Source organism: Spermophilus citellus, assembly GCF_964194105.1.
Source record: "Spermophilus citellus genome assembly, contig: SCAFFOLD_102, whole genome shotgun sequence".
NCBI classification, from domain to species: Eukaryota; Metazoa; Chordata; class Mammalia; order Rodentia; family Sciuridae; genus Spermophilus; species Spermophilus citellus.
In genome coordinates, this window is record NW_027672732.1 from 129,411 (window position 1) to 147,810 (window position 18,400).

Here is an 18,400-nt window from a genome sequence, read left to right on the forward strand (position 1 = left end):
AAAGTAGTTTAGCTAAGAGAAAAACTAGTATCATAAGGTAAATGTCCTACAAAAACAAAACCTGAAGACCAAGAACTCCAATTTATTTTGATGACAATTACATACATGAAATTTTGAACTACAATTAAGAAATCTTAGACATTATAGTCAATCTCTGGGGAAGTCATTTGGAGTTTAAAAGAATTACTGCTAAAGAACTAAATCCTCTTTGTAAAGCGTTCATTATCATCCTAGTGAATACTATCGACCCAGCGCACCATGTTGGCTTATTTTACCACCATTCTAATTATTTTCTCACTAGAGGTCAATTTTAAAAATCTTTCACCCAGAAGATGATAGTTATCCAATATTCAAAAGGAATCGAAATCATGAGAGTCTTGTTTTATACTTTACTCTCGTGTCATAAATCCTTACGATTCATGATCAAATAGCAACATTTTAGTCTTCTATATGTCAACATTAATTACTTTAAACACTTTTAACAATTTACCAGCATAACTGTAAAATAAAATAATGACATGGTCTGAAAAGGGAGAAAATTCTGTAGTTTCCCATGCTTCTCCTATAGTCTATGACTTTTCTACAATTTGAGAAGCAAATTTAATAAAGTGAGAGTTCTGAGGATATACAGATCTACAATCTCTTAATCTGAACCCCCTGGGGCCAGATGTGTTTCAGAATACAGAATTACAAACTCAAGAAAGCAATGCAGTTCATAAAACATGCAGATCATACATCACCAGTGAACTCCAGAGCACTATTCCATAATCACATATACTGACATTACTACATCTTCACTTGTTTATACCAAAGAGAATAAAGAGTATGAGTGACTTCACATCAGTTTAGTACAGATTCGACTGCCAAAATAACTTTGTTTCAAACTTGTGAAAAATGTTTTGGTTTTCAGAGCTTTTTGAATTTTTCATTTTTAGATGAGGGAATATATATAGGCCTGTGGTATGTAAAAACAAAACAAGTCTTCCTGAAGATTTTCCAGTTCAAAAGGAACCAATTCAATTACTTGAATGACAAACGATAAGATACTTTCCAGTATGAATTCAAGAATGAGCTTAAATTCTTCCAGTGGAAAAAGATTCAAGAGAAATGTGCTCCCTCTGCTTGGATAGTCTCAATGTCTATCCAGAGCCAACACACATGGTACTGTACTCCCTGGCATCAGCAATACTGGTCATTCTGGCAGCAATTCTCAACCAAACAGGTTTGTACTCAAGGACTTGGGATTCTAACATAAGCAACCACCTATCCTTTAAGAATCTTTGGTTTTTCTCCTCAATACAAAGATGGTTCTTGTAGTTAAAGTAGTAACAGCAACTCTATATTTTAACTGGTACTATTCTCGGTAGAGCCCTTTGAGAATCTGACTATTTTATGAGCATTAATTTTTAGTCCTGGTTGTGTTTTAAAAATACACATGGAAGTTTGTTAAAAAAAATACAGAGGTCCAGGTAACAGCAGATCAATACATTTAGAGACCCAAAGCATCAAAGAGACAGTGTTCTCATTCGTAGTTCAAAATAAAACAATACTATAGATAATGAAGTACATGTAAGGAAGACTCTATTATATTGGATTTTTCATACAAAGTTTGCACTCTCTTCCAATGTTTTGGTCCCTTTTGACTTTGATGCTCCTGCTTTGTTAAAGTGCTCAGCATGAACCTCTTCTTCCTACTAGACAGTCCAGTACTAGGTGAGCCTTCAGATTTGTAGTCTGAGTCCCCAGTAGGAGAGAAGGGGAAAAGAGAAAGAAACGGCGGGGTTGGGGTTATGGCTCAGTGGTAGAGTGCTTGCCTAGCATGTGTGAGGCACTAGGTTCAATTCTCAGCACCACATATAAATAAATTAATAAATAAAATAAAGATCCATGATTAAAAAATATTTTAAAAAAGAGAAAGAAATGGAGGAAGAGAGAAAGGGATGGAGGAGGATAGGGAGAGCAAGAGAGTGGGCAGAAGCATCCTAGGCTGCCATGCAATGTGTGAAAGATTCTGCAAAGTTCCTGAAGTGTCCTCAAGTCAAAGTTGACTATCAGGAGTTGTGAGTCTCCCAGGATGGGATGTTTAGTACTGTGCCACACTCTGTGGGAGATGAGAGAAACCACAGAAGGCATGGCCTCAATACAAATGAAGCACTAGGCCTATGCCACAGATCACTGGTGTGCCCAAGGGGCTCAGAAGCCTCAGGAAAAAAGCTTTTCCTGACTAGTGTCTTTTAAAGGCCTCTGTAACTATCAATCTACCTTCTCACTATTATAGGACTGCTTGGATATTTAACACAAATCCACAAAGTTTCACAACTGTAATGCATCAAATGTTTTATTTCTCTCAGTAGTTCATGGACAAGTAATTGACTGAAATGCGTTTTTAAAAAATGCAATATATATTACTAACGGATTACTTCTGTCCCAGATTAAATCAAACAAAACTGTTACAAATACTTGAAAGTTTAAGACAACTCAGATAATGAGTTTATAGGTTTCTATAAATTTCCTTAATTTAATGTGGTATACCTGTGTTTTGAAAATAAACCATCAGTGCAATATAATTTCTTCAATATTTAGGACACTGTTAATAGTGGTTATTCATATGAAAAATCTAATTAAATATCCCAAATTCCTGATTAGGTCAGTTTTAAAGACACAAAATACCAGAAATACTTACTATAGAATTGTTTATAATGCTCTTTTTAATAAACTACAATCAACTACTAACACAGAAATTATGTTTAAAACTAGAAGTTTTATATATGATACTTTTTTCACCAAAATAAAAAAGAATGTTGTTGAAAAGGCAATGTCTACCAAAAATCAAACACTCTGGGCATTAAACAATGCATCCTCTTCTGAGATTTAACATTACATATCACTAGGAAAATTTAAAAAAAAAAATTATAGCCAGGTCTTAAAAAACATGAATAACACTAATAATTCACACATCACAAAAACAGCCAACCAAGTGAATCCACATCTTGAATTCATCACTGACTCAGCGATTTGAAATAAATGCTAAGTTCAATACTATGAGCACATCTAAAGGTTCAGCCAAGGAAATTAAATACTTCTTGAGTATTTTGTTAAAGTTTTAATAAGCAGAACATCTCTGATCAGCATAGAGATATACAAAAGGCAAAAATACATTACACTGAATTGATTCTCATCATCTTGCTCCTCAAAGAACACATGGAACATTTTCTAATGTTGTTATACATTTATACCTTATTTTACTTTTATAAAGCAACTGAAAATTTTTTATTCTTCCTACTAAGTATTTTAAATACATTACAGGTATGTATTATAACAAAATATTAATTTATGATGCCTTTAAAAGTCTCTCAACTTTTAATTACTATTTCTAGAAATACAAAAATATTGTATTTTACATATCTGAGTCCTGAAAATCTTAAAGTGCAATGTTATCAGCAAATTTTAATTGTACCATATGAGCTCATCTTGAAAGAGCCTATAAATATCTTTCAAAATTTTATGACTACTACATCACAGACAGCCAAATAGAGCTATTTAAAGGTTTGATTGACAATATCTCTTCTAATATAATGCAAGGAAGAAAAACAAGCACCAAAGTAAAAGTTCTCTCATTAGGAGAAAAAACAATGTTTTCATGGGGCGGGGTGGGGGGGGGGAAACATGTCATTTCTCCATTTAGTGGGTTTTTTCCATCAATTACCTGGTTTACCAAAAAATGTTATCTCAGTTCAATTAATGAACAAATTACCTTTAGGCAAAATGTCAAAGTGTCCAACATTTTGTGGCTAAAACCATTCAAAGAACACTAATCATTCTAAACTCTTTCTCATTCTTTAGTTTAAAAAATTAATTAAAAATAAGTCTATTGCCATTTGCTTCACAATTTTAATATTAATGAAAATTTCATTCTGAGTCTCAAGTGGTATTTCTGCAAAGATCTCACTCACTTAAGCAGCAGTGTACAATGGGTTGCTAACACAGGCATGGTTATAAAATTAAGAGTCAAAACTATAGGGGGAGAAAAAAAACCCAACACTAGCTATTCTATTACATAAAACTAAAAAGTTGCTTGCAAACTTCTCTCTACCATGGTAAATATGAGTGATTTTTCCCCCACCAGCAGCCCTCTGGGGTCTATAATGATGATGATGTTTGAGGCCTTAGAAGTTTCTGTGATGACTGCTTCATCAGCTTTTGTTGGTGTCTCAAAGACTGTGCATCCTCAATGGCATTAAATGCTCTCTGTAAAATAAAATGTGTATTATGAACTGTGAAAACAAGTTCAGGTTCATATGGTAGAAGAGGAAGGTACAGAAGAGATGGAACTCTCCCCACAGATCCAGTAACTGAGAACAGAGCTTCTGTTCCATGTATCAATGCAAGCACTAACCTTCTGCCCCAGTAAGTCCACAGTTTATTATTTTTAAGTCTATACATTCATCCAATTTATAACTACAAGATTTGGGGGATAAATAACAGGTGTTAGTTATAAAACAGGCTTTAAAAAATCTTTCAGCTCAAAACCTAAGGGGTATTCTTTAAATAAACAGTTTACCTCTGCTGTGGTGGTGTCCTTCAGGTAAATTTTCCGAAGACAGCCTAGATTGGCATTATCTCTTTTGTGGAACAGACCCTGCTCCTATTTCAAAAGAAACAATGGAAGAAAAGAAGAAAAAGAAACCAACACCTTTAATTGGATGCTTGAATGTCAACTCTACTTTATAACCAGTAGACTACCAGAATATACATATTCAAGAAAGATATAAAATAAATCATCTTGGTACAATGAGAGTGATTTCATATGAGTTGTTAGAATTTATGAAATTGGATGTATATACATCTATCTATAAAATAATGGCTTTCTGCAGGCAATAATAGCCTACAGAAACACCACTTGATAAACTAATCACATCTGACAAATCAAAAAGCCCTTCCTTCATTTCCTTGGCTGACAGATAAAATTCTTATATAATGTAAAATATATTGAATCAATTCTCACCACTGATATGAAAGCAGAGTGATAACTGAGAAAACTGTAAAATATATGCAGAGTGACACAGTCTGCCCTAGCATGAAAAGTGTTTCAATACACCAAGGTACTCTTTAAATTCTAGTACTGCTGAAAAAACAAATGGGTAGGGGAACATGGTAGTTCCTCTTACCTGTAAATTTCCATAAAAAGCAAAGTAAACACAAACTAAAGGAAAACAACTCAAAGTGGATCAAAGACTTAGGCACTAGAACAGAGACCCTGCACCTAATAGAAGGAAAAATAGGCTCAAATCTTCACCACATTGGCCTAGGATCTGATTTCCTTAACAAGACTCCTAAAGTGCAAGAAGTAAAATCAAGAATCAATAAATGGGATGGATTCAAATTAAAAAGCTTCTTCTCAGCAAAGTAAACAATAACACCGAGGAGAGAGCCTACAGGTTGGTAGAAAATCTTTACCACATGCACTTCTGATAAAGCATTAATCTCTAGGATATATAGAAGAGCTCAAAAAACTTAATAACAAAACCACAAATAGCCCAATCAATAAATGGGCTAAGGAGCTGAACAGACATTTCACAAAGAAGAAATACAATCGATCAACAAATATATGAAAAAGTGTTCAACATCTCTAGCAATTAGAGAAATGCAAATCAAAACTACTCTAAGATTTCATCTCACTCCAGTCAGAATGGCAATCATCAAGAATACAAACAACAATAAATGTTGGCGAGTCTCACTCATACATTGCTGATGGGAGTGCAAACTGGTGCAACCACCATGGGAAGCAGTATGGAGATTCCTCAGAAAACTTGGAATGAAACCACCATTTGACCCAGCTATCCCACTCCTTAATTTATACCCAAAGGACCTAAAATCAGCATATTATAGTGACACAGCCACATCAATGTTTATAACAGCTCAATTCATAATAGCTAGACTATGGAACCAACCTAGGTGTCCCTCAATAGATAAATGAAAAAAGAAAATGTGGTATGTATACTCAATGGAATATTACTCAGCTTTAAAGAAGAGTGAAATTATGGCATTTGCCAGTAAATGGTTGGAGTTGAAAAATATCATGCTAAGCAAAATAAGCCACTTCCACAAAACCGAAGGCCGAATGTTTTCTCTAATATGTGGATGCTAATTCACAATAAGGCGGGGGTAGAGGGACACTAGGGAAGAATAGTGTTACTTTAGATTAGATAGAGGGACGTGATGGGAGGGGAGGGGAGGGAAGGAATGTGGGAATAAGAAAGATAGTAGAATGAAACAGACATTATTATTCTATGTATATATGTGACTGCATGACCAATATGATTCTGCAACATGTACACTTAGAAAAATAAGAAATTATATCCCATCTATGTATGATATATTAAAGTGCATAAATACATTCTACTATCATGTATAACTAATTAAAACAAATTTAAAAATTTTAAAAAAGGAAAACAATACTCTCATCTTACTAAAATTTTGTGATAAAAGCTTTCCAGCGCATTTCAATAATAGAGATAACATCACTATTATTTAGAAAAAAACAAAGATACTACAGAAATTACCATAATTAGAATGGAAACTATAAGTATTTTTAATAAATGTAAATACATTTATATTATATGTATGTTATAATAAACATGTTTCAAAGTTAAGTGAGTCTGAGAATTAAGTAAAAGATGAGGTATCATTTTTTGCAAATTGCTAGGTGATTAAATAAAGTTTTTAGAAAATGATGTGGAGAAGAGACAAAAAAATTGCTTAAATTGTATTAGCATTCTGTAAATTCCAAATAATATAAAACATAGCTATTTCTGACATATTATTTATTTTCACCAAGCACCTTGTAATCTTCTAAAAGAAGGATATTTTTCGAGAAATGCCTGATATTATAGCAAAATGGGTATTCATATGAAGTAAAAACAACAAAAACACCTCAGTTTCACTATTGCTTAAATCTACCAAAAAAGAAAGTATCAGTACATCAGCATCCTAACTTTTTTGTCAAACTGATATTTCACTCTATGCAATCAAGGATTGTCAGAAAATACAAATACACAAATAAATGGGTTGTAACTTTCTTTATATTTCAGCATAAAATAATAACAATAATGTTCCTTTTAATGTGTTGTGTAGTTAACTGAAAAACAGAGTCAGAAAGCGCTGGTTTCCACTCATAATGAATGCCTGGCTCTAGAGGTGTAAGTTGTGTTTTCTTACCTTAACTGAAATTTTCAGCAGATTTTCATCAATACTAGGAGGAAGTACAAAATCTTCAAAAGGACATTGCCAGTCTACGGACATATGGCCAAGGATTTCAACTTCTTTTATATATAGTACTCGCCTATTTTGCAAAAAAACAAAAAACAAAAACACACAGGTAGTGATAAAGACAGCTAATTATTCTCTCTACTAGTTCAATCTGTACATAGTACATGCAGTGCTCACTCAGTAAACAATGAAAACTGGCACTGAAAAGAGTATGCTTCTCATTAAAAGTCTCAATATCTGTCAAATGAAGAGAAATATGACACCTGTCATCTAACAAAGTAGACTCTCAAAAATTCCCCTTCTGCTAATCTTGCAGAATTCAGAAAAGTAAAACATTCTCTAATTGACCAAAAAACTGATAGTGAAATCATCTCTGAAACACATAAGGGACAGGCTGTACTCTCATCTGGGAAGCTTTAATGGCAGAAGTCCCTGAAAATGTTTTACTTGGGGAAACTTTTAATTGTTCTTTACTGTCAGTCATTTATGCCTTCCAGTCACGAAGGAATGTGCAGGAAATGTCACAAACCTCAAATGTCAGCAAAGATTCACTTGAAGCCTACTAATAAATATCAGACTTGAACACTTTAACTTTAATGCACTGCATCACAGAGGGAGTATCTTATTTTACTCAATAGTAATAGAAAAAAAAAAACAGAATCCTTAAAGGCCATCCACATTGATTTCCCAGTCTGTGATTCACATTAGTTACCAATACAACCATACTTGATTTTAAGTTTCTATTACAGGAAACAAAACTTCAGTAAAGTAATTGAATTGCTAATTCAACAAATATCTAGGGTGTAAGAGAAACCAGAAAGATAAGGTTTCTCTTTGAGAGGTACTCAAAGGCTAGAAGGGGAAATAATCATGTCAATAAAAGCCCCTGTACAGCAAGACAAGTGCTGGTGAAGCAAGTGACATGCAAGGAGGTTCTCTACTTGAGAAAGGGGAAAGAGAGTCCAAAGGGAAGTGCACGCTGACAAATATAGGGATACAAAGAAGGGAAGACTTCTTTAAGTAATGTGGGGGTCTACAGCTGGAGTATCAGACAAAATACAATGATGAGACACTCTGGATGGCAAGTTTCTTAAGAGTCCAATCAGGAGGCAATGAGAGCCTCAAGTAGGGCAATGTCTGTAAGAAGGAGGTGTTTGGAAGGTAGGATTAAATGAACCTGGTGACCACTGGAGTGCAGTAAACTAACTGCAACAGGCCTTTGGAACTGCATTTCTCAACTGAGAAGCCTTTAAAACATTGGGCTTATTTGGGACTGTGTTATGCCCTGAAAGAGGCTCAGGGACAATAGCCCCCAGCCTACCAAGTGCTATAATGCCAGGACACCAAGCTGCTCAAATAACTTTCAACAATCCCATTTGTTTCCAAATGTCTCTAGAAAGTAGATCCCACTCCCCCTACCCTAGGCCCCAGCTGAGATCAGATGATAGAGCTAAGAGTTAAAGCTGGCTGTTACAAATCCTTGTGCCCAATGTAACTCACTATTCTGTATATCTTTAAACTCTTCTTTTGACCACCAATATTATTGCTCTCCTACCACCATAAGTCTCCTTCACTCTCTTAATCCTGTTTCATGTTAATCAAAGTTTATTAAATCTCAGTCATTTTCTACCCTTACAAGGAGACTCCAAGATCTTGACTCCAGATTTTTAACCAAATTCCTATTGTTTGTCTACCTTTGTTTCCTTATCTACTGAGGCATCTCCACTTTGATGTCTCAAAGTTGTCAAAACCCAGTTAAGTTAAAAAAAAAAACAAAACAAAACAAGACACACACCATTTTTTTCCCTCAAATTACTAAATATAGCACCACCAATCCTTCTGGTGTTCAAACCCAAAGCCAAAGAGTCCTTTTCTATCCCTTTTTCTTTCATTTTCAGTCACCAAGGCCCATCTATTAAGCCTTCTCCTATTCAATTCTTATTCTTTTGATTTAGGCTCTCATCACTTCCTACCAAGATAGCTATCACAGTCTCTGTGGCAGATAAAATTCTAAGATGGTCTCTAATATTCCCTATCCCTTCATGTATAGTTCTGAATAATCTCAGGACCATGAATATCACAGATTTCCTCCCATGATATAGCTTTGGTTATTAAGGCACAGATAACTAAGTAAAAATAATTCATGCAGCGGTCCTGACTTAATCACATGGACTCTTTAAATATAGACCAGAGATTAAGAAGTCAAATTCAAAGTGCCCTTTTTGGCTTGATGGAGGGAGACACACAGCAAGGAATGAGGTGGCTTTTAAGAGCTCATTACAGCCCCCTGGCTGACAGAATTCAACTGAATTCTACCAATATTAAATGAGCTTGGCACATTGTAATATTTGTTGTGCAGCAACAAAAACTACAAGCCACTGATTTCCTATCTACACAGACTCTTCCAATCTAGCATCTAGAGATGCCAGAGGTTTTTAAACTACAAACCTTATCATATTACTTATTGTTTATAAGCCTTCAGTGGGAAAGAAAATAAAAAAGCAAATTTTCATTTGTGTGCTATGTTCAAAAACTTGTGTGAGAAGCTGCCAGTAATACCACCTAATAAAATAAAAGGCTATATCTTAAAAGAAAAAAAAAAGAACTAGTCATTCTCCATCACATTAATAATAACACCTAAACCTTAATGTAACAGAAGCAACCACAAATGACTCTAGCCTCATACCCCAATACTTTTCTTGCTAACACTGGACCATCAGGCCATTGTCCTGATTTGACTCTTCCAAGTACCATTCCACTTTATATCTTTGCTTTGCCTCTTGTTACCAAGTGGCAGTGACACATACTGTAAGACTCAGCTCCAGGACCTCCTCCTACAGAAAGTTACTACTCTTCCCCTTGGCACTTTGGTCCCCACATCAATGTAATCAGAACTTTTCCTATGTCTTCAGAATCTCTGTACATCACTTTTTCCTAGCACCTATCACACACAGTAATGTCACTGATGGTTTGTGGGTGCCCCCTCAGATAGGGAAGGGGCATCTCTGTATCTCTCTACTAACAGTTAAAAAATAAGTCAGCCCAAGGATCAATTTCCTAATAAAGATTACCAACATAAACAATGGGGGAGTTAAGATCAATTAGCGGAACTACAACCTAATAAATTTAGGTTATGAAACGTGTGCTTTGTTTCTAAAACCACTAAGTAAAAGAACCTTGAAATAAATTTTGAATGAAAACTCAATATATATTGGGAAATAATACATCAGGCAGAAAAAGCTAATCAATAATTTTTGCAAAAAAATCTAACCCCAAAAATATCCTTTATCCAGACTGGCAATAAGCAATAAAAATAAGCTATTTTTGCCAGTCTGGATAAAGGATATTTTGGTAACAATAATTTGCAAAGTAAATTCTAAATTCAGTGGGAAAAAAATAAACCATTGAAAAATTAGAAGTAATTCACAAAATAGAAAATATAACTGGTTGATATACTAAAACATTCATATTCATCAATAATTAAAAATTGGTAATAAAAACAAATTATTTTCCACCATTACTAGCATCATTTAAGAAAGGACACATACAGCTGCACACAAAGCTAACAGAAACTTTCTGAAAAATGACTTGGCAATATATAAAAAGGCCTCAAAAAACTCACAACTTTTAAGCCAGCAATTTCACTTTTAAGAATTTATTCCAAGGAAATAACAAGAAAACGATTTTGCTGCAAAGATATAATACACTATTGATAAAAGGGAAACTGAACAACAAATAGTAAGGGAATACTTGAATAAACTATGGTACATCCATAAATACAATACTATCTAGTCATTAAAAGTCAGGTTGTCAATAAAATTTAATGGTTTGAGAAAATGATTATAGTAATATCGATATATAAAAACCTAGATTACCAAAATGGACATAATTCATTTTTTGCACATAATTTTTAAAAAAATACATGTACTACAACAATCTGATAAGTCAGCTAATAGTGGTCACTCTTGGATGGTAAAACTGTTGGTAAAGAATATTTTGTGGGTTAAATTTATTGTACATACCAGGACATTCTAAAAATAAAAGAGATGGCTCTTAATAATTATATTGGGACAAAAGATGTAAACAAGAATGTCTAGTTAACTTTAATTATTTTCATATTTTAAATTATCTGTATTGGGGGTAGGAAACTATGGCTCTGGAGCCCAATCTAGCTCAAAGCCTATTTCAATAAAATTTTACTGGAGTGTAGCCATGACCATTTTTTAATACACTGGTGGTCATGGATATCTTTACCATCACAAGGGCAGAGTGATTAAAAAAGCTGAGAAAGAAAGCACAGTCCTTGAATTTATATCTCGCCCTTTAAAGAAAGTTTATTGATTTTGTTCTGTATTATCTATAAATGGATAAATATAACTAGCAATTTAAAAAAGCTATTTTAAAGAATGCTGTATTTGGAAGAAATGAGATAGATTTTTTTTGGTAATCATAGGGTCAAAGAGATCAACATAATGATAACTATCTCAAAGAAATCCATGTTAGAATGTTCTAAAACTAGCAGGGGCAACTATGTCACTATAGTGGTCAGGAATACTGTTTTACTAACAGCCTCATAAAAAGTTCCCTAAGAGGGGCTGGGATTGTGGCTCAGTGGTAAAGCACTTGCCTAGCATGTGTGAGGCACCAGGTTCAATTCTCAGTACCACATATAAATAAATAAAAAATAAAGGTATATCGACAACTAATAAATATTTTTTTAAAAAGTTCCCTTAAGAGACTACATAAAATTACTATTATTCTTCAAGTTTCTTGATGCAAAAACAGGTACATAATGTATACAGTAATATTTCCACAGAATGCCTTACATCAAACAAATACTAAAAGTAATAATTATCACACACACACACACACACACACACACAAAACTGGATCCCCTTATCTAACATTAATTTACATAACAGGTATAATAATTTTAAAATTAACATATTGCCACTGTCAGCTAAACACAATATGCAGCAAAATAAACATTGTTTTTGTTTTAATCTAATGGAAACAATAACATCTTGGGCATACCAATGAGTGATTACTTGTTGAATTTGTAAAAGCTGTTTTTTAGATGAATTATTTTGTGTTAATTTTTAATAGATGTGAAGACTGGAGAACATTCTCTTACATGACTGGTTAAACTTCTCTTTAAACAGACTTGTTTATCTCCAAGTCCTTATATTCCTTCCCATCCAGATGTATTTAAAGGCAATTCTGAGGAATCGAAGGCAGGGTCTTGTCTATCTTAAGTACTTTGCCTTAATTACTTAGAAAGTTCTGAAAAATTATTACTCCATAATAGTCATTTTCCGATAAATTTATTTCTAGGGTAAATTCCAAGAAAACAAGCAGATAGTTTAATACAAATCCTTTTCTTTCTTTCTTTCTTTTTTTTTTTTGAAAAAGTATCTAGGACTTAAAAAAATGCTTAGGTGAGTGTGGGACAAATACACAGAAATAATGTCATCCCTTTAAAGAGATATAGTAATCACCTCAAATAAAACCCAGTAAGAATAAGTCACTCATGTTTTCACCTCTATAACTAGAATTGTAACTCATTTACAATGGTGCCACTACTGCTGGTGTAAAGCCCACTGCAGACTCCAATCTCAGGAGTCCTCTCATCTGGATTACTTCGTAAACCATGCTAAGTCTCAGTTTCATCATCTCCAACATGAGGGCATTGGAACAGATGATCTTAAAGGACGTATTTAGATCTGTATTTTTGTGATTCTATGGCAATTAATATTTTTCCACTGCAGTACAGTCTTTTAAATCCTCAGCCATTTCAGCCTTAAAAATTCCTATGATCTATACAACTAAGTTGTACTTGAAAAATGTTGCCTAAAATAATACCTATTTGTAACCATCAGTACTGTTCTCTTGCTTCTGGGAATAACACAGTGGTATTGGTAAGTCTCTCCTTCCAACTTTTTGATATGATTCTGAAAAGGAAACAAGAGTTAAGATTTGGGAAGTTTATATATTCAAGTAATATTTGTGTAATAGCTAATTATAATAAGAACGTTGGAAAATTTTATTAGGAACAAAAGCACAGTTCTACATATTGGCACACAAAGCTAGAAAAATACCCATAGTGTGTTTATAAGTTAACTTCCATTGCTGCCCTTAAAGAAAAAAATATGTATTAAGTGCTTACCAAGTGATCATCTGGTATTTTATTCTGTGGTGACACAGAAATTTTAAAGTATCTATCAGAAATAATCACACATTTTAGGTAAGAAACATAAACATATGCTAATACAAACTGCTGATTTAGCATTACTGAAGTTCACAGCAAGGACTTTCAGGTGGATCTATGAACTGTCTAGCATAGAATATAAAATTTTTAAAATGTGGTGCTGAAACAATTTTCAGAGGACAGATCATGTGTCTCATCAGAATTTTTTGATGGAGGTCTAAAATCCCTCTCCAAAGTTAAGACCCAACCAATGATTTACACAGAGGTAGATGTTATACCAATGATAAAATTCCAAAAGAACTGATGTTCAATGTTTTTAAATACTTGGTTGTATAGATTAAACATGCATTGAAAAACAGATTTATATGTAAAATCATATTTCTTACAAAAAGAAAATATAATGATGATATTAACATGAACATGGAGAATTTCTAAGATTTCAAAATAGTTGGCATAATTTGTTTCTGAAGATGAATATGAGCATGAATAATATAATTCAAATAAAATCATAGCACATTAAAATATTTTCCTTCTCACTATCTTAAAATTATTGAATTAGTAAATATACCTTAAAAACAATGAAATATTTTTATGATGTATGCTAATAAAATAATTACTGAATGTCTAGAATTCATGATTAAAGATCAGATGATAATATATAATACAGAACATAAACAAGTGAATAAGACCACAATGCTTTACAACCGAGATTATTCCACTAATATTATTAAAAAGGACAATATAATCAAAATCATCACAAGCAGAGAAAGCACACTTGACATTATTTTAATGCTTAAATATACATTTTTAAAAGAAGTCTGGTCCCCAGTCATTCTTTGACAATTACAAATAGCCATGAACAGGGAAGAGAAATCCCCACAAAACTGGGGTCTCATCTGTAGGATCCATCTCACAGAAGAGCAGTTTTCACGGCGATGGTCACTTGTTTCAAGCCCTCCTATGGGAATTAGCAAAAAGCTTTTGCTATTTATAAAATGCCTCAATTTCTTCAAAGAGCAAAATGGGGAAAAACATAATAATATAGTGTATTTTTTTAGCATGAAAGTTAAATGTTAAAATATTTAGATATGCAAGTACAAGAAAGTTTACCATCTTTTTATCTTTTATGCATTTCCATTAGTTCTTAGACTACTGTGCTTCAAATTAAGAGTTTTTAAAGTATAATTTATCACCATTAACACACTTTAGAAAACCATCTTTTTCATACACTAAAAATCCACTACTGTCTGAGATTCAGATTAAGATATTCAGTCACTGATGACAGCAGTGATTGAATATTCACTCCACTTCTTCCCAAAATGCTACTTGAGTAAATTAACAATACTTTCAAAAGGCCATTCTCCAGTAATTATTTCTTAAAATTAATTATAAGTAAATAACACAAAACATGAAAAAGCAAATATATTATCATGTTTATCAGAGCATTATTACTATTAGTAAAATGAACAACTTTAATGTCAACTGTGAAGTATACAGTGTAAGGCTACCTCAGCAGATGGCAATGCAAGGGCTTAGTTGTAGCGTACTTAAGTAATTAATGTACTAAGTACATTAGTACACTAATGACTTAGTGGTAGAGTACTTGCCTAGCATGTGTGAGGTGCTGGGTTTGATTCCTCAGCACCACAGAAAAAATAAATTAAATAAAAAATTTAAAAAATATATGGTAATACAAGAATTTTAAATGCTAGTGAAAAGAAAAAGCAATGAACACCATTTCAAATCTTGTATGATCATTAACATCTAAACCAAAATAGACATTAAATTTAAAAACTTGCCACATGGTGTGCAATATAAGCATTGTATGTAATATAAACAGTAAGATCTTAGGATAGCAGAGAGGCAGAAGAGCATACCCTATGACATAATGGCATATGATTTAGGAATCCTAAAAGCGGAGTATTAAAGAACAAAGCAGGACTCAGCAGAAAGAATAACTTACTTAGAATATACCTATATTACAATAAGATCTAGGATTTTATTTACTCATTTTATTATACATGGTCCCTTAAGGTCAGAGTCTTTTTTTTTCTTCTGTATATCCAGCATAGCTTTAAAAAAATCAGTAAATACTTTTTCTTACCCAACTAGCAAGATGGGTAAGGGTGAAAAAGAACACATATCTCAAGTATCAAATGCCTACACTTGCTACCCATGAAAAAAGCTACTAAATCCTCTTGGCAGTAAACAGTCTATTTCTTTCAGTAAATGATAATACAGTGTAAAGGGCTGCATAATCCTTTTTTTTTTCTTGTTAATGGGAATTTAACCCAGAGCTGCTTTACCATTGAGCCATATCCCAAGTCCATTTTATGTTTTATTTTGAGACAGGAAGGATCTCACGAAGTTGCTGAGGCTGGCCTAGAACTTGCAATCCTCCTGCCTCAGCCTTCTGAGTTGCTGGGATTACAGGTGTGCACCACAGCACCCAGTAGGGATGTTTAATATCTTAGCAAAAAAACTAATAAATACTACTATACATATGACTATATGTAGACAATGTGACTATACCTTTAGCTAAAATAACAAAGTTTCTTGAAGTTTTGTGCTTACTGACATATAATTGTAAGAAGGGAAATCACAAGGAAAGATTTAGTAACAAAGAGATAAACAAAGTAAACAATAAGAAAAAAATCTTAAGTTCCCAAAGTTCCCAAAAGTTGTCTCATTTAAATTGCAATACACCAGGAAAATAAAAAATTACTGCATTTATCCAAGAGCCTTGGGAAGGGTAAGTATTGGTGATGATCAAGAAAGCATCTTTAATCATTATTGTGTTTGATTCTCATACAAAACTGTACATGTCATGACCTGCTTGCCTCACTTCAATTACCTAGGCACAGGAAAAGCCTGTCAGCTACTGTTAATACTTATATGTTTGTTATACTTGGTCTCTTACAGAAGTCTTTCTTTCTTTCTCCACCTCTCTCTATCTCTCTCTCTCTCTCTTTTTTTTTTTTTTTTGGTGGCGTGCCAGGGATTTAACCCAGGGCTTTCTGCATGCTAGACAAGCACTCTACTACTGAGCTACATCCTCAGCCCCTAGGGAAGAAGTAATATTTCTTCCATATGTCCATCACAGGCTGGTCTTTCTTTTTTCTTTAAAGTGTTTGTTTTTATATGTGAAGTATTTAATTATTTAAATAATTGTAGTTATCAAAAAATATATAATCCAATTGATAGTTTCACTATCTTCAAATTTACAACACATTAGAAATCTAAGTTTTACTTTGGTTTCAATTTTGGGGAGAGAGTGAAAGTTGTGAGATAAGATATCTTAAAAAGAAATTCAAATGTAACTTACAGAATTAACTTATGGGAATAATGATTTTAAAATGATAATCTATAATCATTATTATTTTGTTCTCATTAGATGAATCTTCCCTAAGGATTTAAAAGCAAAAAGGTTTGGTTTTTAAAAATAAATACATATTCAAAAACCACATAATTTGCCTAATTACATATTCTACTTCTATTTATAAAAAGTAAACCAAACAATTCTGAAATAAGAATAATTGACAAGGAGATTAATTTTTTAAAAACTCTAAATGCTTAAGGCTGAAAATGTATGTAACATAATTAAAAATTATTGCTATTTATTTAGCAATAGTATTAAGGGATTATAAAAGAAAAAAACAGAGGTTGGGTTGGGGATGTGGCTCAGTGGTAGAGTGCTCACTTACCGTGTATGAAGCCCTGGATTTGATTCTTAGCACCACAAGAACCAAGAAGTGGCGGTGGAGAGGTATGGAGAAATAGAAACACTGAAAGAACATATTCTCAAAATTCATGTGCCAGCTCTCATTTGAGGATGAATTCAGTTCAGTTATTAAAACATGTACCCCAGTCATAGTCCCATACTTGAGCAAATTTAGAGTGATTCATGAAGCTGAGATGGGTGTAATTCCATCATCAGGACTCAAAAACATAAAGAAGTTATTTATTAGACTGGATATAACAACTATCCCCTTTTTCAACTTTACATGAAATGCACATGAGCATCACCTGAAAAGGTAAAATTTTCAAAATAATAGTATAAATGTCTACTTCTGGACCCAGTAGTCTTTCTCCCATTAAATGGAGAACAGAGATTTCCTGTATTCTCTTATTTTTTATGGGGGCTCTCTTAACCCTGTATAAGTATTACCAGATATAATACCATTTTCATTTGCAGTCATTACTACAAAAAGTTGAGAAGGAGGTGAAAGCCATAAAGAAAATTTCACTAAAGTTGACTCTCAATCAAATTCACACACAATTAATACCACAGTTTGTTTTGAGTTTTAAGGATGAAATCAAGTAGTAGTATAGGAAACATTTACTCCTGTATTTCCAGTTCTTGCTGTGTAGGTAGAAAAAGAAAGGAAAAAAAGTTAGAAACACACAAAAAGTTTAAACATAATCATATATAATAAAAAGCAAAGGTTAAAAACAATTAAGAGTCATTTTAATACAAAGAGGAACACATTTATTTCTTTTGGGGGAAATCAGTCATGGGAGAATAGCAGTTTATACATGTATATATTACTTTAAATATAATAAAGTTAAAACTAAAACAAAATATAAAAACTTTAATTTTCAAGGTTTAATGAGATTATAATCATAGATACTCTTTTTTCTCTTCCTCCAGTTTTATGTACCTAAATAAACCTAGATGTACAAAGTAGTGCAAATAAATTAATTTGGTGGTGAGAAAAGAAAGAAGTGACATTCCAGTATTTACCTACAAAGCAGGAAACCAAAACTAATACCATTAACTACATGAGTTTCCACAGAAATAGATATAGCCTATGACATCTTCTGATGTCATCCTTCCTACACACACATAAAAAAGCTTTGTTCCTGTGCCAAAAAAAGTTACCCATTATTTCCATTTAAAATGTTATGTTAAAATTAAAAACA

The 18,400-nt window shown here is 33.0% G+C and overlaps 1 protein-coding gene across 1 annotated transcript; it reads right to left on the reverse strand.

Annotated features, from left to right (window-relative positions):
- Positions 1-3,388: 3,388 nt before the first annotated feature.
- On the reverse strand, positions 3,389-13,241 carry LOC308640692 (intermembrane lipid transfer protein VPS13C-like). The gene is made up of 4 exons (XM_081312480.1): positions 13,132-13,241; positions 7,219-7,342; positions 4,562-4,645; positions 3,389-4,248 (listed from the first exon to the last, which is right to left on the reverse strand). The coding sequence occupies exons 1-4, from the start codon at positions 13,143-13,145 to the stop codon at positions 4,141-4,143; spliced, it is 330 nt and encodes a 109-aa protein (XP_081168606.1). The 5' UTR covers positions 13,146-13,241; the 3' UTR covers positions 3,389-4,140.
- Positions 13,242-18,400: the final 5,159 nt, after the last annotated feature.

What these genes read in the sequence shown, in the direction of transcription:
- LOC308640692 (XM_081312480.1), bottom strand. An exon ending in TGCTGAAAATTTCAGTTAAG is followed by an intron (nt 4,646 to 7,218) that starts GTAAGAAAACAC and finishes CTTTTGAAATAG; the next exon opens with GAGCAGGGTCTGTTCCACAA. An exon ending in AGGACACCACCACAGCAGAG is followed by an intron (nt 4,249 to 4,561) that starts GTAAACTGTTTA and finishes TTTATTTTACAG; the next exon opens with AGAGCATTTAATGCCATTGA.